Source organism: Argiope bruennichi, chromosome 10 (assembly GCF_947563725.1).
Source record: "Argiope bruennichi chromosome 10, qqArgBrue1.1, whole genome shotgun sequence".
Taxonomy (NCBI): Eukaryota; Metazoa; Arthropoda; class Arachnida; order Araneae; family Araneidae; genus Argiope; species Argiope bruennichi.
In genome coordinates, this window is record NC_079160.1 from 9,893,313 (window position 1) to 9,913,848 (window position 20,536).

Here is a 20,536-nt window from a genome sequence, read left to right on the forward strand (position 1 = left end):
CAAACTGTTGTTTGTCATTGACAGAATTTCCTTTTGCAAATTTTTTTATCTGCTCAGATTTGAATTTCCTCGTTGTATGTCTCTCATTTATTTGGTTCTAAAGCAACAGCACATTATAACTTAATAAACATGGAACACAATTTACTTATAGTAAAGCATTTCTATAAGTAAATGTATTTCTGCAATTATTTTGAAAAATAAAGAATACAAAAATTAAATGAATAGTCTAGATATAAAAAACTGACTAACTAAAATCAAAAGAAATGGACGAATAGATCAAGGTTTCTAATCATTTTTATGAATATTTTTATTGTGGTGTAAGCATTTGATTATCCACAAAAAAGGGTAGCATGGCAACTATAAATAATCTGGAAAGTGACCTAAGAAAGGACATATATCAACATGAAAGTGCTTTTATAAATTATTATTTACAGTGCAGAAATCCATTCATGTATAATTAATTTATATGCCAGTATATTTTTATGTTTGAAATTGTTATTAATTTGCTTTTTTACTATAAACAAAAGTAATCTATTTTTGTATGATCTTAAAACATCTTTTTTTATAATTAATATTTTTAGTAGGGGGGGATATTAATAAACATGGCTAATCCAGACTTTATTGTACTTATAAAGCTACTGTTTTAAACAAAATGCCTTTTCTATTATTTTTTTTAAACACTTGTCACTTAAATGTGACTTTGCAACATGATATTGATTTATTTTGCAAGATCTTATTTGTTATTAGGTTTTTGCCTTCTATGAATACAATTTTATTAAAAAATAGTTTGAATTGTATCCAAATTTTGCTCTTAAATTTATATTGACTTTACCAGTTGCAACCACATATATGAAAAAATCTTTTTCAAGCTGGAAAATAATAATAATAAAAGAATCATGAATCTTTCTTTCAATCAAATGACTTAAATAAATGAAGAACAACTTTTTTTTAGACATTTTATTTTGTTAGTTCCCAAAATCACAAAATAAGTAAATCAATATATCATTGAAGAATTTACAATAACACTTGTGAGAAAATAGAGCAAAAATCAATAACCTAATTCTAGTTCTTCACATACCAATTTATATTTAATAATTTAGTGTAACAATTTTTTTTAATTTGTTAATGATTATTTGTGACAGAAATATTTTTTTAAAAATAATTAATTTTTTATATTTTTTATGTGTTCCTGTAGTCTTTATTACATCCTATGTGCAGTATAATAAATAATGAAATGGAATGAGATATTGTCTTGTTGAATGAAATTTTTTTTCACAATCTCCTATTCAATCTTGCATCAGGTTTTACTTTTGTTTGATCCGGCCCTGTTTATCTCTATTAAAGTATGCTTTTTATTTTACTTAATATATCTTAAAAATATTTCAATAGGTATATCCATCCCGAATGTGACAGAAGAACAGGAATGAATTCGATGAATTATGTCTGCCCCATATGTACTAGTGCTGAGGTAATCGGTTCTCCTGCAAAATTATTTTATATATGATTTTGTGTTTGTGAATGGTTATTGTATTATATTGTAATTTTAAACTTTTCAGCAAAAATGTTTAGACATTTTTTCCCTTTATATTATTTAATTAAATATATTTAAAATTAGTTGATGATTGAAAAAATTTATTGTTCTTCTTTAATGTAAGGTATAATAAAAATGTATTATTATTCTTTCTTACTGTTCATGATATACATATAAATATTTCAACATAGGGTACTTTAATATTTCTGGGATAATTTTTTTTCATAGCTCATCTTGATTTTTTTTTTTACTAAACTATTAATTTTGCTGTAATTAATGATATCTTTGTCTTTATAAACCTATGTAAACTTAACGATATTATTTCAGGACAAACATCTTGATGAAAATTATGTGGAACATCATATAAAAGGTATGTTCGAAATAAGTTACATATTTCATTAGAAAAAAAAAACTGTTTAGTATTATATATTTTTATCCACATTTTTTGGATGACATATTGCATGCAAATATATATATTTATATATGATTAAAAAGATATTCTTCATAAAAATTTGTGTATAGAAACATTATGAATGAATGAAATGAAATTATAAAATATTGTTCACACATGCTATGAAAGAAAACTAGATCAGTTTAGGAGTATAGTAAATTTATAAGTTTAGAAAAATTTAAAAATGTATTGTAATCCATACTTTGGCTTAGGGGTAGTGAAAAGTAATGTTCTAAAAGTTGAAGTCTTTCTATAAAATCTAATTAAATCTATGCCTTCTCTTCATTGAAGTATACTATCTGAATTTAGTCTTGCATACATTGTGACATTATATCATAGAAATTTTATGAAGTATGCTAAAAGGATTTGTGACAACATATTAATAAATGTATATTTAAAACTGAAATGGCATGTTTAGATTTCTATTTTTGACTTTTTTTTTCTTTAGAATGTTGTTTTCTTTGCCATTGTAAATTTTATGACATTTCTTGAGATGTTGCAAATTTGGATGTTGGATAGTTAGAAATATGAAATTATTAATTAGGATAATTTATAATTTTAGAATAAATAATTTGATCTCTAGTTTTACTTGGAAAAAAAAACACCTCTGAAAATTTTTATAATTATTGGCAAAAGTAATAAAGTGTATTCTTTCACTAATTTAAATAGTCCTTAATATGTGCAATGCATTTAAAATTATTTGATACAATTAAGTTAAATTTAAACACACCAATTATTGGTATTCTGAGAAATGAAACTGTATATTTAAGATGGACATTGCTTAATTTCTGAAAATTCCTTTCCTAAACATTAGATATATAAAACGATATTATGTCATTCAACTATGATTTGGATTTCACAAATTAGCTTCTATTAATAAAATTCTCTTAGTTAATCTTGCTAATATCATACCACAGAAGTATCAATTTAGTGAAAGTTTATAAAAAAATACATTGGTAAAAATATTTAGTGCACAAGGTATACAAAAAAAAACAGAAAATTATCAAATTGTGAAACATTTTTTAACATAATAAATATTAGAAGTTGTATTTCAAAACCTATTATTTAATTTGCTCTGAGATCATTGATATCTACAGGTAGTGACTTGTTTTCCCTATAACACTTCGTGCTAAAAAAAAAAAAAAAAAAATTAGGAAAAGAGGAATTGGATTGATGCATTATCAGATTATCGAGATATTTTATCTCATGTTTTTTTACATATTTTAATTTTGCGAATTATTTTTAATTTACTGCCACTTATACTGCAGAATTTTTTAAAATTACCATTAAACATTTTTTTTCTTCTATATTTGAACAGTGGTTGAGTAAGACATTTAATTGAGTGTTTATTTATTGTAGATACTTACCAAGGTAGCTCCAGAGATTCCTTTTTATCTGGAAATGAAGACACTTTATCTTCAGATGAATCTGAAGGCTACATTGAAGCAGTGAGTATTTACAATATAATTTGGTGTTTTATAAATTATATCCATATTCATTTATAAATGTAAAAATTGTATTTAATTATGATCACATTCAGAAAGTTAATATTTTTTTTAATTATAATAGTTGCATTGTATTATTTTTTGTTTTAATTTTAAATTAAATTTTTAGTGTTCTTTAGTCAACCTGTTCACTCAAACTGATATAGATAATATAAGTTCCATTTTAATAAAACTTTTTTAAAGCTAGTTTATGGGGTTTTTTTTACTACATTTTTTTCTAATATGTATTTCCTATTGTCAGCCTAACAAAGTTTCAAGTAGAAGAACAAGTTCAGAACAGCAGCAAAAGCGAAAAAAGCGTCCTTCGAAGAGGAAATTAAAGGCTTATGCTTTACCTGAAGATATAGATTATCCTATGGTGATTAGTTTTCTTTTTTATCTGAAATATTTTTTTTATGATTAATATATTTATATTCCACTGTTGTGTTAAAAAAATTAACATTTCTGACAGATCTTGATAGCAGCCTAAATTGTAAACTGCTTCACTGAAGATTCACTATTTTTGTGACTACTTACTTGTCTTTGGGATTCAAACGTCCATATATTGGTTTTGTATAGAATTTAGAAAGTGGATTATCATCAGTCTTGATTAAAAACCAAGAGATTATTCCTAAAATAACCCTAATCTAACTTGATCAAGATTACAAATTATTCATATAGTTTAATCAGTCATCCCTTATGATGATAATTATTTGAAATATTAAATATGAAATAATTATTTATACAACATAATTATTAAATGCTGGTGTATTTAAAAAAATCATTTAATGATTTAATATAAATAAAGGTATTTAAAACTTAAAAATCCGTTCCATAGTAAATGTTTGTGTTGTTACATTGCAATCAAATTTTATTTTTAAACATAAAACACTATAAATCTGTGTATAATTCTACTTTTTCTGTATGTTTTTTGTATTTGTAATAAATACTAATTATTAAGAATTAACAGAAATAAAATGAAAGAAACAAATTTACTCTGCTTGGAAATGCTAGAGAATAATTTATTTGATGTTATATATAAATTCTGGTTCTTATAATTCCTTTTTGAGTTTTATCAAATTAAAAAAAATATTGTAATTTCTAATTAGTTGGAAACAAATTATAGCTGTTTTCAGAGCTAGGAGCCTGATCAGATATTTCGTTTTGAGTGGTAGCACACACAAAATTAATTTTCCTTAAACTTAAGAAACATAAACTATAGAAATGAAAAATGCTATATTTTGTGATAGATAGCAATTTATGTCTTTGTGTCTTTCTGGTCTCTTTAGAGGGGAGTGAGGGGATTTTACAATTTTTGCAAATTAGCAGATTTATTTATTAGTTAACCCCTATAATTTAGTTTTAGAAAAAGTTCCAAGAATTCCTGGTTTATACTCAGAAATATCTGGTAATTACTTGATAGGAAGAAGAAAGTTAAATTTTCTTTCTAATTTGTGAATGGTCTGATCTTATTTATTTATGTTTTGTATATTCTAATTTTGTCAGCTGATTAATTATATATATATTTTTCCTTTTGTATATCCAGACTGCATTTTTGCCAAAAGAATATAAAACTGAAGATGATGATCCGACTGACGATAATAAAATGATTCTTGCATCTGCTACTGATGAATTTGTTTTATGCCAGGTACTATGCAAAAAATTTCAGCTAGGTCTATGTATAGTTAAACTTTGATCTGTTTGCTATTTATTAAATAATATTTCATAGTAAATTCTTATTAAAAAAAGATAATTTTGGAGCTTGATTCTTGGAGTAATTTTTGTAATTTATTAAAATGATTTAGTTAAAGCTTTTATTCTCTCTTTCTGAAAATTCTTAATAATGGATTAAAATATCTTGGTTTTTTCCCCCCCTTTTAACTCTTTTAAAAGCAAAATTATTTCTTGATAGGTGTAAGCATCAATGTAAGCAATGAATTCTTTATAAACTTCATTAAATAAAGATGAATTAATTAAAAAAATTAAACTAGTATGCAATTATCATGAGTTGAGATTTTGTTTTCAATGCATTGTTACTTTTTTAAATATATTTTCTGTTAAATATATTTAACCATGACAGGAAAATAAAAATATAGAATTCAAATTATATCTCTATTTTTATATGTAATGAGATCAAATCAAAGTCTTTATATTATTATTATGATATATCAGTTGCCACAGATGCCATAATACATTTTTAGAGGAGATCACAGTTGTGTTTTATCAAACTGCTTAATTTTTCTATAAAATGTTTCCTTTCTTGCATCTGTATTTTTTTATAGGATTTGTGTGTGATGTGTGGAAGTTTTGGAAAAGGTGAAGAAGGCAGGTTGATTGCTTGCGCTCAATGTGGCCAGTGTTATCACTCATACTGTGCTAGTATAAAGGTAAAATACTGATTTTATTTTTTTCCATTTATTCAAACAAGATATGTATGGTGAACTAATTTGGCATATAAGTGCAGTAGCAGTAATATTGGAGCTGTATGAAAGAAACATTGAAATAGTTCATTTGAAAAGTGGAATAATTAGCTCCCATATAGAATTGCCATTTTCTACCAGAATCTGACTTCAGACTGTGTCTGCAAGAAATTAATGAATCAATTTATATACTTATTTAAATGATCAATTCTACCTGTTCTGTAAGGTAGTATTAGACATTGATTCAGTTGGAAAGACAATGTGCTTGAATATATTAATACAATATTTTTCAAATCTTTCCAAGTTTTCTTGTAATGTAATTTTGTACCAAAGTTAGTGATTGAGATTGCAGCTTAACATATTTAGCATGTATTTTAACTATTGAGCTAGTTGAAAAGTACCAATAAGTTCTTTTATCATTTGTGTATTCTTACTGCATTATATGAGGCGTTTTTGTTTTCCTTTCTGAAAATTTCTACTGTTATTGCGCATTTTTTAAAAATTGCCTTTTTTTTTACATTAAAGAAAATTAGGGCTCTATTAATATTTTTATATATTAATTAAAGAAAAGTTTTGGATAAATATTATTTCATGTAGGTTTCCCAACAATGTTTGACAGTGTTTTTTTCCCAAATTTTGTTTTATGATTTCCTACTTATAGCTTTTTTATCTTAATAATTTCAGTTTTTTTAAATATATATTTTAATTTTATGCAGTTTAAAAAGATTTATACTGAAGAAAATGTGTCCTTTTTTCAAAATAGCATTTTGTATTAGACATAGCTTTTTGTAAATATTTGTATTTGTATAGGTTATTTTAATAAACTCATAAATTAAACATGAAATCACATTTTTGAACAAAATTAACTTGAATAAACTCACTTTTATTAAGAAATATTCAAATTTTATTGTAAGTATAAACCATTTTGTAAAGACTTAATTGGAAGATTTCATTTGAATAGCTGACAAATTTTATTATCTTTAATTAAAAACTATAGAACTTTATAATATGTAGATTGAAATAAATTTAAACTAAACCAATAAACCTTTGCAGGTTACAACTGTTGTATTAAAGAAAGGTTGGCGATGCTTAGACTGTACTGTATGTGAAGGTTGTGGGCAACCTCATGATGAGAGTCGGTTGTTACTATGTGATGAATGTGATATTAGTTTTCACACTTACTGCTTAAATCCTCCTCTACCAGATGTTCCTCCAGGCAATTGGAAATGCAAGTGGTATGTAAACAAAAGAGAAAGGAATTTTCATATATTTTTTTCTGTTATTTCTATTATATTCCTTTACTTAAGATTTTTATGTGTTTATAGTGTTGATGTATATGTGAAAAAAATATTGAAGTATTTTAAATAATCATATTTCATTTTAAATTAGCTGTTCTGTTGTAGATTAAATTTATCTTAATAATTTTTTTAACCACTTGAAAGCATTATTTATTTACACAAATATGTGTGAAATTCTGAATGTTTTATACTTAAAGTTTATGTTTTTTGGAAAACTTGATATTTTTTACTAGCATACAATGAGAGTGAAAATTATGAGCCCATATTTGTATTGAAAATTGAAGAAAGCTGTCTTGCAAGCAATGTAATTTAGCAGTTTATCTGAAATTTGTATTCAGTATATTAATATTCTGAATGACAATTGTTAAGAGTACAGTGAAATATCTATTTTCAGTTTTCTCATCAAATTGCTCCATATTCTGTCAGATTATTGATTTTGTTCTTAAAATTAAGAATTTTTTTATGATTTTTGAAAGAAAAAGGAAGACTGCAAAATATTAACAAGATATTAAATTGTTCTTCATGCATTGCTATTTCTCAACAATAGCTTTTTTCAGAATATATGTATTTCACTTGTCTCGTGCTTATAAAAAATAAAATTGTAATTGATTTTCCACTCATTTTTTTATCTTTTAGAGTTTTAAAATTTTGTGCTCTTGATGAAAATGTACTATTTTAATATTTTCAAAACACAGTTATACTGTTATCGTTAATTTAATAGAGTTTGTTTTCATGCAAGCAGTGCAATCTAGTGATATATTTGATTTAAAAAAACAACAACTAAGATCTCATAACATGTATAATAATAAATTAAATTAAGAACCATACAGCAGAAAGTAAGTAAAATTAAAAAAATATACTTTTTAGTGCTTTTTAAAAGCTGTCTCCATGAAATTTTTTAATTCTAGGTGTGTGATGTGTACAAAATGTGGTTCCAAGTCACCTGGATTAAACTGCGAATGGCAAGTAAACTATACACTCTGTGGTCCATGTGCCAGCTTCACTGTGTGTTGCTTATGCCTCCAGCTTTATATTGAAAATGATTTGATTATTAATTGCAACCGATGTGAAAGGTAAGCAATGTTTTTTTCAAAATAAGAAAAGCTTTTTTAGTTGATTTCTCTGAGCCTTATTTTTGTTTCATATTATTTTTCCAATCAAAAATCTTATGTAGCAACTTGTAATTTTGTTTTATTAGATGGCTGCATGGGATGTGTGATCAAATTGAAAATGAAGAACAAGCTGAAAAATGTGCTGAATATGGGTATACTTGCCCCCTTTGCAGACCTCCAGATGAGTTACCTCCACATCTTTTGCGTAAGTTCATTTATTCATTAATGTTATGCAGTGTTGGTTAAAACAATATATTTTTATTTGGAATGATTTAAATTATTAAAATTTAATTATTTTGTGAGATTTTTTTTTGTATTGTATTTTAAGCTCATTGTACTTATTGATTTTACTTATCTAATATGTTCAATACCAATATATGTCATCTACATTGAGAAAGCACACACACATAAGAATTTTTTTCAAATTGTAGTAAATGGAATTTTGTTTTTGCAGCACCTCCCAGTCCACCTACACCAGAAGAAATTCCTGAGAAACATGCATCTCCAATCGCTAAAGTTAAGGAACCTGGTATGTTGATGAGTTTTGTCTTTGAACACATTAACATAAGTATTTGAAATGTAAGATCCCATGATGCTAAAATTTATATTCTGAAAGTACTTTTATTTGATTTTAGTTGGATATTTTGATTAATGGTAGCATTCTTTTTCTGTTTCTTTCTTTATTCTTATTCTGTATTGTTTATGCTAAAATATTCTTCTTATGTTTATATTTATGCTTAATGTATTTGTTTTTTTTTTTATTCGAAAAATTGCGATAACTCTCTTTTAAGTTGGAAATGAGTAAAAAGGACCATTATTGCATTTGAACAATTGAAGGAAACAAAATTAGACTACCTAATTTTCGAACTGCACATTTATGTAATCTTTTTTACTGAGAAACCAAAGAGATATTTAAAAGAAATTAAATAAATTTTAACATTAAATTAATGTTTAATCACAATAAAATGATACCCATTTCATTATAGTGTATGTATTTCAATGGACAAACCTTCTGGATTACAAGATTTTTTGACTTGATTTTAGCTGTGATATTTGAGTTAATATATCAATTGATCAATTAATATCCATTTATCAGTTTATGCTTTAAATGTAAAGTAGAAAATATGAATTCATTTAAGAGAAGTTGTAATTTTTTAAAATAAGAATAAGTAAATTTTTTCATATGAAACCTTCTTTAAAATGAAATTTTTCTTTTAAAAGCATTATATGCTTAATGTGACCAATTCAGGACTGAGAACTAAAAATAACCAAAATAAATTAATTTTTTGTCCCATCAAGGCAAAAAGAAAAAAAAAAAAAAAATGTGTGAAATAAGAAAAAAATCCTTAATTGTTATTTATTGACAATTATTCTTTAACATTTTATTATTATATTATTATTTTTTAAAATTTGAATTATGTTGCACACTAGGTTTCAAATTAACAAATGCTTGACTCATTTTGATGTTTTTGGTTACTTCTACTATGCATTCACCCCCATTAGAATCATCAACATTTTTTGCTTGATCTTGCTTAAAATACTAGTAGTTTTTCAAAATTTTACAAAGAAGTCACTGTGAAATTTTCAACTACACTACATCATTATGTGCACTAATTTTAGATAAACTCTCATACTTTAACATTTAAATTAGTTCTTTTTTTTTTATTTGCTTTGTTTTCATAATTCAGTCCTAGGCTATAGAGGATTATGGCTGGCTAAAAATTTCCTAGCCAGTCACAACTGTCCCTTTAAACCAATCATGATGGTCTTTTCCAGACAAAATGTGAACTTCTTTCCATGAAAAAGTAACTCTACTTCATATTAACATTTGTTAAAATGAAGGGTCAACCAATTTTCTACTTCATACTTGATAGTATTAAATAATGTTGTGTTCACATTAAGTAGTTTTTTTTTTTTTTTTTTTTTTTTTTTTTACTTTTGAATATATTAGGAAAAGAACCAAAAGTTTTTGATAAATGGAATCATAAAAGTCTGATCACTTTAAGCAATGTCCACTGTAATATAAATGAACAGTCTACAAGAAAATTTAATTTAATATCTTCATTTTTGTACATTTATAGAGCCACCAGTTGTGAAAGCCAAACCACCAGTTCAATATCATTGTGATGGTGTTTACTTATCGGAAAGTGGAATGAAATACATGAAAACTTTGTTACCTGAACAACCAAAGAAAATACCTCGGCCAAGAAAATTGAAGCAAGGCTTACTTGGATTGTTAGGTTCTCAGGAACCTGGAAAATCGTTATCGTTGTTACAGTTGGATAAAGGTGAAGATTCAGCATCTGCTGCAGGTAAGTATTATGCACTATTTAATTTATTTATAATGTTTGCTCTACTAATAAGGGTAGGGGAAGTGTATATATGTTGGCACTCTACAGACTAGGCTGTTTGGCCTAGAGTTCCAAATTTTGAAGGATATGCTTTGAAGTACATAAATACTTTGAAGGATTTGATTGTGTATTTCTGAGCTATTTTTATTAAATTTTAATATTTTTCTTTGATAATTTCTGAAAATATTATATTACAAAACGATTTTTATATCAGTTTAAAATTTAAAAAATTATATTTTCTATGATACCAATTTGTTTACTATATAATTTGTTTTCCTTCTTTCAATAATTTTTTTAAATAATTTTTTTTATTTTTTTATTTTAAATGTATCTTTCAGTAAGATAATGCATTGTTGGAAGTGAGACTCAAATTATTTTCATTTTTGAAACTAATGCTTCATCTTGACTATTTACTTTTATTTTTCTTAATGATGAAAGTATGAAGTTATGGCTTATTTTTCTCATATTGAATAGATTTTTATTTAAAACATGCTTTTAATATTTCTTTTGAGATTTGGCATATTTCATTTAAGGGCTAATTTTATCAGTACGTAATAATGAAATTTTTATGAAGTGCCTCTATTTTTTAATGTAATATAATTGGATATATAAATATATTTTATTCTTATAATTTGAACCTTGAATATTGTTTTGTTATTTTAATGCACTTAAATTTTTATTGATTCAGAGAAATTTTTATTGAATAATCCATTACATTATTATACAAACATGAAAAATGTTCTTCATGTACATTCAGTACATGTAAAACTACAGTCCTGAAACTTTGAATCTTTTTTGCTGATCTTTCACTTAGGTAAAAATGCTTAATTTCATCTAGGAAGTTTCTGTGTTAGTTGAAGTTTGAACTTCTCCATTTTTCAAATTTAAAGTTCACATTTTAGGTGAGATGACAGAAAATTAGAACAATGTATTGCATTATGAGCAGAATGGTATAAAGATTTTAAAATAGTAAGAAAGATATTATGTCCCAATTATACAAAATATTGTATTGATAATTTCTAGCAACCATTCAGTGAACCAACTAGTCACCAAAAGTGACTAGTTAAGACAAGCTGTTTATAAGTCTGAACATAAAAATGATCAGTGAAGTAAATTAGAATGTTGCTTATAAAATTTGTATTAATGAAATTAAACAAATCTCTTGCAAATATATGTAAAAATGGGATTTGCATATATTTATAAAATATTGCTTTTGAAAAAATGAAAGTTAAAATTTTAAATTTGATGAATCCGGATGATAAGAAAAATTAGCATTTTAAGAGTTTCATCCTCATCAAGAATGAAGATTAATTATTAAATAGATTCATTAGATGTTTTTTAGTTACAAATGTTTATTTTGTGATTAATATTTAAAATTATTTGAAATTTTGTTAATTTTTACACTCTTTTTATATTATTTTGCATTCCTATTTTACAAATTTAAGGTATTGAAGAGCCCAGTACAGAATCTACAAATCCTGGAGAATTAGGATTAAAAGCCTATGATTTTGAAGATGGTAAGATGGTGATGGATGGTACAAAGGATCTCATCACCGATTCATCTGGTGAAAAAAAGAAAAGACCTCGGAAGCTCCAGAAATTAGGTATGTTTCTCCTTTTAAAATTTTGCATTTTAAAAAGAAATTGGAAAATGTTTATATTATATATATTGATAGCAATATAGATATTTCCTAAAATTTTAAGTTGCTATGTTGTTGAGCATAAATATTGCTTCACTTAAAGACAAAATCTTAAAAAGTCTGTTGGTGTAGTGAAGATTTGAAGATTGAGTTTTTGGCTGCTTGAATATGAGGCACTTCATTAGCCCTGAGTTAAAAATTACAAGACCTATCTCAAAAGGTCTTAAATGTGGCTTCTAAACAATATAGTAAATAAAATCAATTGAAGCTAGTTTTAGACACAGATATACTTGAAAACTAAAACATTTAGTATTGTGCTCATATATTTTCTGTTTAAACTACAAAAAGCAGAAGTTGTTTTATATTTTGTAGTGTGCATGTGAGGTAGAAAAATAGTGATTTACTTAAACTCATTGTAAAGCCTTATAATAATTGGATAAAAAGCATAAATAATTTTGAAAATCTTTCTTGGTCATTAAAGAAATTTTTTTTTATACAAAGCTGAGTGTCAATAATTATAAATTATTGTTAATGAATTTAAATATTTATTTTCATCTATGTTATTATATATGAGTTTGGACCTGCATATAAATATAAAATTTTTGATTTTAGGAATTGGAGGATTCAGTGTAAAACCACGAGGACGATGTTCAATCTCATCAAAAGAAGTGGGCGAACCAGGTAATAATTTTTTCCCCCATAATGCATGCCAATCTATGAAAATAAATGAAACACATTTATGCCCTTGAAATCCAAAATACTCCATTGATTTTCTTCAAATTTTGCTCACAAATACTCTTAATCTTAAAAAAAAAAAAAAAAAAAAAGTGTAAATGTGTTATAATAATTAATTAACTGTTTTATAATATTAAATGTAATAAAATGGTTATTAATGTTTTACAATAGTTTTTTTATTCATCACAAACTGTGTTTTCTTGTATAGGAAAGATTATTTTTTTTCTTTAGTTTTGTTATTTTTATTGAATGAAAATATTATGGACAATTTAAATTATTTTATTTATATGCCTCTAAATTTTTGCAATATTTAGTTAAATTTTTTTCTGTTCTTATAATTAATAGAGGAAATTAGATTTGATAATTTTTAAAATATTGTTTGGGGCAGTAGTTACTTTCATCTTAATTCAAAATAAAGTTGCAGATGAAAAAACAATTTTGTAATATATTTTATTTGAAGGAATGTTGCATATTATAATATTTTACATTAAAAATATTTCATGCATTTAAAGAAATTTATTTACTTTATATAGGCATTCCATCAGAATGTAGTATTAAATATATTTTATTTTCTTTCATATGATGTTTATAATGTAGCTAATGATAATTATGATAACTATAATGTGTTATGTCATATGTATTTCATATTTTTCTTACAACTGCTAAAATTCAGGAAGGTTTTAGCTCTTGCTAGTGTAATTATTATTTTAGTCATGCAATTTTTATATATAAAAGATGGCATTCCCAACCAAGTATATCAATTTATAAGTTTGAAAAAATATTTAAATCGAATATTTTGCATTTTTTTTTCTTTTTTTCCTTCCACAGCTTTTTTAATTTGGAAACTTATCTGCCTATATTTATATTTTTATTAACTTTTTTTATATTTTGTAAAACATTTTTGCGATATCTCTTATTTTATTTTTAGTTGAAGCTCCTATACCACAACCTACAGATTCTGCATTCCCATTAACCAGTGATACACCCATTTTAGCAACAGATGATTGTAGCAGCGTTGACAAGTTGAAGAAAAAACCCAAGAGAAAACCCAAGAAGAAAACTTTTTTAGATGAAAGTTTTCCAAGTTATTTACGTGTAAGAAAATAATTTTCCAAGTAATTTGTGCATCTGATTGTAGAAAGTAATTGTACATCTAATTACAAATGGGAATAAGCTTCACAGTGGATATTTTGGATAAATAACTAGTTAACTATTTTTGATTAATTGTTAGATTAATTATTATTAAAAAACATCAAAAATATTCTGATACTGCACTTTCACAAAATTATAAATACATTATAAGTTATCTATTGTGTATTTTTATGAAGTTTGAGTCAGCTTTTCTCAAGTTGTAAATGCTGAGATATTGGCTGTTTTATGATAATTTAATTAGACTTAGTTCTCAGTTCCATAACTTTATCAAATGTTTAATATTTAAGTTTTAAATATGTTTAGTATTTTTGTTTCAGTTTGTATCATTTTTTAATTTTTCACTAGATTATCATGTAGATAATCTATTTGAAATTACTGTAAACTTAAAAGAACTGTTTAGGAAAAAATATTTTTTGTTCTTTATTAAAGTGAGATTCATGAAATAATATATAGTTTTCTATTTCTAAATGAACGAATGTGAAATTCTTGAAGATTAAAAGCTTTTATATTAAATGCAAAGCTGTTGCTTATATATATAATATATATATATAAGCAGCAGCTTCAAGGGCAATTTATTATATTCAAGGGCATGCAAAAATTTTTTTAAATGTTCTTTCTTTATTTTTTTAAATATAAGAATCTTTTATGTTGTTATCTCAAATCTTACTCTTAGATTGATTTTAAGTGTTGTGATTAATAGAATTTTATAATATGCTATTTTTATAGGATGCTTTTTTTGGGAAAGAGTTGTTATTGTCTTGCAAAAAATTGGGAAAGACAACAGAAATGCGTGAATCTCAGGATTCTATTCTTGAGAATAGTTCTGGGCAGGGTAAATCTTCAGAAGAACAGTTAAAAAATAATCAAACATCAATGCAGACTATTGGAACTTCTGCTGATTCTAAGTCTTTGGTAAGTATTAATCAGTTGATTTAAATATTATTTTACTGCTCTGAAATGTAAATCAAACTTAATATTCCACTAGAGAACAAAATTATGCATTTTTTTCCCCTGGGTACTCTGCATAAAAAGTAGGGCACTAGATTTTTTAAAGAAAAATTAGGAATCTTTTATTTTTACTGAAATTAATTTTATGAGATCAGATTATGAGATTTTATTATTATTATTTTATGAGATCAGATTTTATGAGATTTTACAGATCATTTAGCAAGAAAATATCAATGACATTACCATGATATTCAAAAATGAAAGTAGTGACCGTAGAAAGAGTTTATATCATTTGAAGCTGTAAAAAAAAGAATTGCTATAATGCTGTAAATCAAATACAAACAGTACTAGTAAGGATTACTCTTCCTAATAACATTTACAACTTTGAATATTCTGTTTTGCAGTGAAAGATGAGTCCAAGATTAGAAAAAGATTTAAGATCCAAAGATTAAATTTTCCATTGTTTCTCAAAGTTTATTGGTGGATTCAAATTGCTTTCCACCAGTATATTCTTGACAAACAAACTTTGCCTAAGTGTTTCTTACTATGTTAAGATTAAGGTTTTTCACTGACTTCGGTAACACCTTTATTTTATTTGCAACTAGCCGCCTTTTGCGACTAGCCGGTTCACCAATCTTAATGTCCGTTAAAATTTTAATAATTAAATACTTTATGCAATTCCTACTTTAATAGCTTCTACATCAAAATATTTTAAACCTTCAAATTTTGATAGTCATATAATTCACTCATAATATTATAAAGGCCTTCCGTCATAACGTAATATGTATCTCTCTAATTTTCTGTTATCTCCCGTAGAATTTATAATTTAAATTAAAGTGGAAAATATTAATCTGCAATTAATATAATAATATTTTTTACTGAAACAAAGTATTTCTTTGTAATATGATTACTGTAAATAGTCACTGAGCGTTTAAACTTTATGGGCACTAAAGAATATCTTTCTTAATTTATGTAATATTTCAAGAAATTATCGTCAACAAAATTTTCTCAGAATCATCATGAGCAGATCGATTCATTAACAATTAATTTTAAATGCATCAAACACTAAGAAAATAAAACGAATCGTTTAAAATAATCGGTTGAAAACAGGTTAAAAAAAACACTTAAAAAATGTACTGAAAACTATAAGCATATATAAAAAATATATGACTAACATAAATACAATTTAATTACAAAAGCATGCAACTAACTTAAAAATAATTTAAATCAAGAATCATCCGTTGATAATAGTTGTCAAGAATCAAAACACAATGCGCATGCGTGAATTTTCAACGCCATTTACGGTAACGCAAATGCGTTAATTTTTCTACGCCAGTTGGGGTAACGCTATGCAGATTAGAAATTTTTAATTTCCTTCCTTCTGTTTTATTTTAATTCAAAAGTACTTCCGAATGAATCTGAAAGATCGATTCATTAACAATATTTAATTTTAAATGCATCAAACATTAAGAAGATAAATAGAATCGCTTGTAATAATAGGCCGGAAAATGTTAAGCCTGGCCTCATTAGCGTGGGGAAAATTGAAGCCTTACTCATTTGGCGGTGGGGAAATTGAAGATTTTTTTGGCGGGAAAGTTAGTTTTTAATTAATAATTAAAATTCTATTAAAAATTCAAAAAAGGGACCCCAGGTGCACATTCCCGATCTCCAAGGTATACATGGACCAAATTAGGTAGCTGTAGGTGAAACGATCTGGGCTGTAGAGTGCCAACAACACACACACACACACACACACACACACACACACACACACACACACTGAGCTTTATATAAGTACTAGCCGCCTTTGGCGACCAGCCGGTTCGCCAATCTTAATGTTCGTTAAAATTTTAATAATTAAATATTTTATGCAATTTCTACTTTAATAGCTTCTTCATCAAAATATTTTAAAACTTCAAATTTTGATTATCATATAATTCATTCATAATATTATAAAGGCCTTCAGTCATAACATAATATGTATCTCTCTCATTTTCTGTTAGCACCCGTAGAATTTATGCTTTAAATTAAAGTGGAAAGAATTTATCTTCAATTAATATAATAATATTTTTTACTGAAACAAAGCATTTTTTTATAATCTGATTACTGAAAATAGAGTCACTCAGCGTTTAAACTTTATGGGCACTAAAGAATATCTTTTTTAATTTATGTAATATCTCAAGAGTTGGTCAACAAAATTTTCTTAGATTCATTATGAGCAGATCGATTAATTAACAATGTTTAAATTTAAATGCATCAAACACTAAGAAAATAAAACGAATCGTTTAAAATAAACGGTTGAAAACAGGTTTTAAAAAAACTACTTAAAAAACGATGTACTTAAAACTATAAGCATATACAAAAAATATATAACTAACATAAATACAATTTACTTACAAAAGCATGCAACTAACCCAAAAATAATTTAAATCATCCATTGATAACGTTGTCATGGCAACAATCAGAACAGAATGCGCATGCGTGAATTTTCTTCGCCGGTTACGTAACGCAAATACGTGATTTTTTCTACGCCAGTTGGGGTAACGCTATGCGGATTAGAAATTTTTAATTTCCTTTATTCTGTTTTATTTTAATTCAAAAGTACTTCAGAATGAATCTGAAAGATTGATTCATTAACAATGTTTAATTTTAAATGCATCAAACATTAAGAAAATAAACAGAACCGATTGAAATAATCCGCCGAAAATTTTTAACCCTAGCCTCATTACTGTTGAGAGAAAAAAAAACTGAAGCCTTTCTTGTTGGGGATAATGGAAGATTTTCTTGGCGGAAAAGTTGGCGGTGGGGAAAATGGAAGATTTTTTTGGCGGGAAAGTTAGTTTTTAATTAATAATTAAAATTCTAATTAAAAATTCGAAAAAAGAAACCCCAGGTGCACATTCCCAACCTCCAAGGTATACATGTACCAAATTTGGTAGCTGTATGTCAAACGGTCTGGCCTGTAGAGCGCCAACACACACACACACACACATTGAGCTTTATTATAAGTATAGATGAACCAGTTTTTTTAATTCCATTGATAGTGTCAAGGGAGGCTTTGTCTTGTTGAAACAGTCACTGTTCTTCTCTAAATTTGAAGCCATAAGGAAGGAGCTCAGAATTTAGCACTAGAATGTATTCTGTATGCTACTGTCGACCATTGAGACTTTTTTCCCTCCATACTCAATTGCTAAACTTCCTCTTGCATTATTAAATAAAATCCTTCAGACAATGCCGATAGTATTGATAAACGTCCAAACTATATGTTAAATTTCTCTTCATTTCAAAATAGAATAAAAGTCTATTTTGTCATACATGACATGTGCACATTATCCTGAGATAAATCGTTATCAATACATTATCCTGAGATAAATCGTTATCAATATGTGTTTGATTCAATTTTGGATCAAGCTTCCGCTTGTAGAAAATGAATTTTTTAAAATCTTTTTATGTAGTTATAAACTATTTGTCTTGACACATAAGTAAGTCCTGCTTAATTTCAAATCCTGGCAACACTTCTACTTCTCTTTTTAAGCTGGTGAACTAGTTTTCTATCATTGCAAAGCATTAACTTTTTAGGCCTGCAAATCTTCTCTCTATTTAGCTTTGGCAATCTATATATATATATATATATATATATATATATATATATGCAAACATTTTTTCTAACACCTTTGCTATCACTTTATGGAAAAATTTGTCTCTTTTGAAAATCACTTAAAGGTAATGTACTAAGCATTGTGGGAGAGAGGTGGGGGGAAGCACAATTTGTAGCAAAATAAGCCTTTTTTGGCAAAATAATTTTAATGAAAAATCTAGCTATTCGTTTACTTCTGCACAATCAACCAAATCAAAAATTTTAGATGCCCCTTTTTTAACATATTGGAAATCATATATATATAAACTAATTTTTTAAAAATAGTATTAGTTATAGACATTTTATTTCTTTGTGATATTAAAAAAAAAAACATTCGTAAACAAAGTCAGCCTAAGAATCTGAAAGGATAAAATTATAAAACATAATTTAGGAAAACAACTCTTCTTTTTTTTTTTTTTTTTTCTATGCAGATATACAGCCAGAATTTCTAGTATCTTAATTTTTCTATATGAAATACTGTCTCATGCTTATCGCATTTTTAAAAAAAATCTTCTGTTAAATTTGTATTTTATGTCAATTTTTAGATTTTTTTTTTAAATAATCACAGTTATACTTGTTAAATTTTTGAATGACTTAAGAAAATTTAAAAAATTGAAATAATTAGTTTTTTTACTAAACCATTTTTTATGCAAATTGACGTGCTTTCTTTCTTTTTTTTTTTCACTTTATTTCTTTTCAGGAGGCTAAAGATTTATTACAAACTACAGGAGCAAGCACTAAAACTTTGAGTGATCCAAATGCAGCATGTATGTGCTTACTTTATCTTAATTTTTTAATTGAATTTTTTGGTATAACAATTAAAATGTGTGTTTTTTTTTTGCATAATTTGTAAAATTTAATTTTAGTCAAAATGAGTAAAACAAGTTATTTTTCTAATGTTTCATAGAGTATATTTGTTTTATTTAAATAATAAGATGATTGAAATTAATATCAAAATAATAAATAGTTTTTGATATTAATTTTCAAGAAACTTTGGAAGCAAATTATTTAAATGTATAATATTTAAAACATTTTATTATTAACATTTTAGAAAATGTTCACTATTTGATGAAAATTCAGATTCATTGCTCTGCAGAAAGTTAGTTTAACTAAAAGTACAAGTTTCATAAAAAATGCTGTTTTAAACAGATGCTTAAAATATTGCATCAGTTGGAAAAGCTTGCATTTTCAATTTCATTATGAGCTCTTTTGAGTTATTACAATGGCTGGTAGAATATTTCTTTCCCGATAATATTTCATTTTTACTTTTTATATAGCAGACTGTGTATTTTGATTGATATATCATTCAGTTTCCTTTCATTATAGATAAAAGAATTATTAAATCTGAAATTGAAAGTATTAAGGAGGAGCATTTATCTTCAGCATCTGCTTTAAATGATCTCTCTGGTAAGGAAAAAACTTGTCTTCTCTATCTTTTATTTTCCTTCGTTTTTCTATGTTAGATTGGGTTTAAGCTATTTTTGTTTCTTTTGTTTTAGTATAAAAATATTGTTGTGGAATATTCTTGCTAAACTTGGGTTAAATGCAAAATTATTAAAATCTTTTTCTATTATTATTTTTATTTTCATGCATTTTAAAAACTTGTATTAAATTTCATATATTTATTTAATAAAATTCTGATAAATTTTTTTACTAAAGACATAATTTGCACCTGAATTATGGTAGAATTTTTTTCTGTTTATTTAATTTCTTTTTAAAAATTATTAGTCATTGATCAGAGTTTGTTGCTTCAAGTGTTTTTCTGTGCATAAACATC

At 25.6% G+C, this 20,536-nt stretch overlaps 1 protein-coding gene across 8 annotated transcripts in view; it reads left to right on the plus strand.

Moving 5' to 3' along the window:
- The window catches only part of LOC129989283 (histone-lysine N-methyltransferase 2C-like), a 91,812-nt gene that overhangs the window by 14,517 nt on the left and 56,759 nt on the right, over window positions 1–20,536 (plus strand). For 7 of the 8 annotated variants that reach the window (XM_056097705.1, XM_056097709.1, XM_056097711.1 and 4 more), the window contains exons 14-30: window positions 1,390–1,468; window positions 1,859–1,901; window positions 3,342–3,430; window positions 3,729–3,845; window positions 5,013–5,114; window positions 5,749–5,853; window positions 6,940–7,121; window positions 8,093–8,257; window positions 8,383–8,501; window positions 8,748–8,825; window positions 10,378–10,608; window positions 12,093–12,251; window positions 12,900–12,968; window positions 13,951–14,117; window positions 14,901–15,086; window positions 19,460–19,526; window positions 20,086–20,166. In XM_056097705.1, the coding sequence (XP_055953680.1) occupies window positions 1,390–1,468; window positions 1,859–1,901; window positions 3,342–3,430; window positions 3,729–3,845; window positions 5,013–5,114; window positions 5,749–5,853; window positions 6,940–7,121; window positions 8,093–8,257; window positions 8,383–8,501; window positions 8,748–8,825; window positions 10,378–10,608; window positions 12,093–12,251; window positions 12,900–12,968; window positions 13,951–14,117; window positions 14,901–15,086; window positions 19,460–19,526; window positions 20,086–20,166 (2,039 nt within the window). The remainder of the gene's footprint in view (window positions 1–1,389; window positions 1,469–1,858; window positions 1,902–3,341; window positions 3,431–3,728; window positions 3,846–5,012; window positions 5,115–5,748; window positions 5,854–6,939; window positions 7,122–8,092; window positions 8,258–8,382; window positions 8,502–8,747; window positions 8,826–10,377; window positions 10,609–12,092; window positions 12,252–12,899; window positions 12,969–13,950; window positions 14,118–14,900; window positions 15,087–19,459; window positions 19,527–20,085; window positions 20,167–20,536) is intronic. The other variant, XM_056097706.1, reaches the window with a different exon arrangement.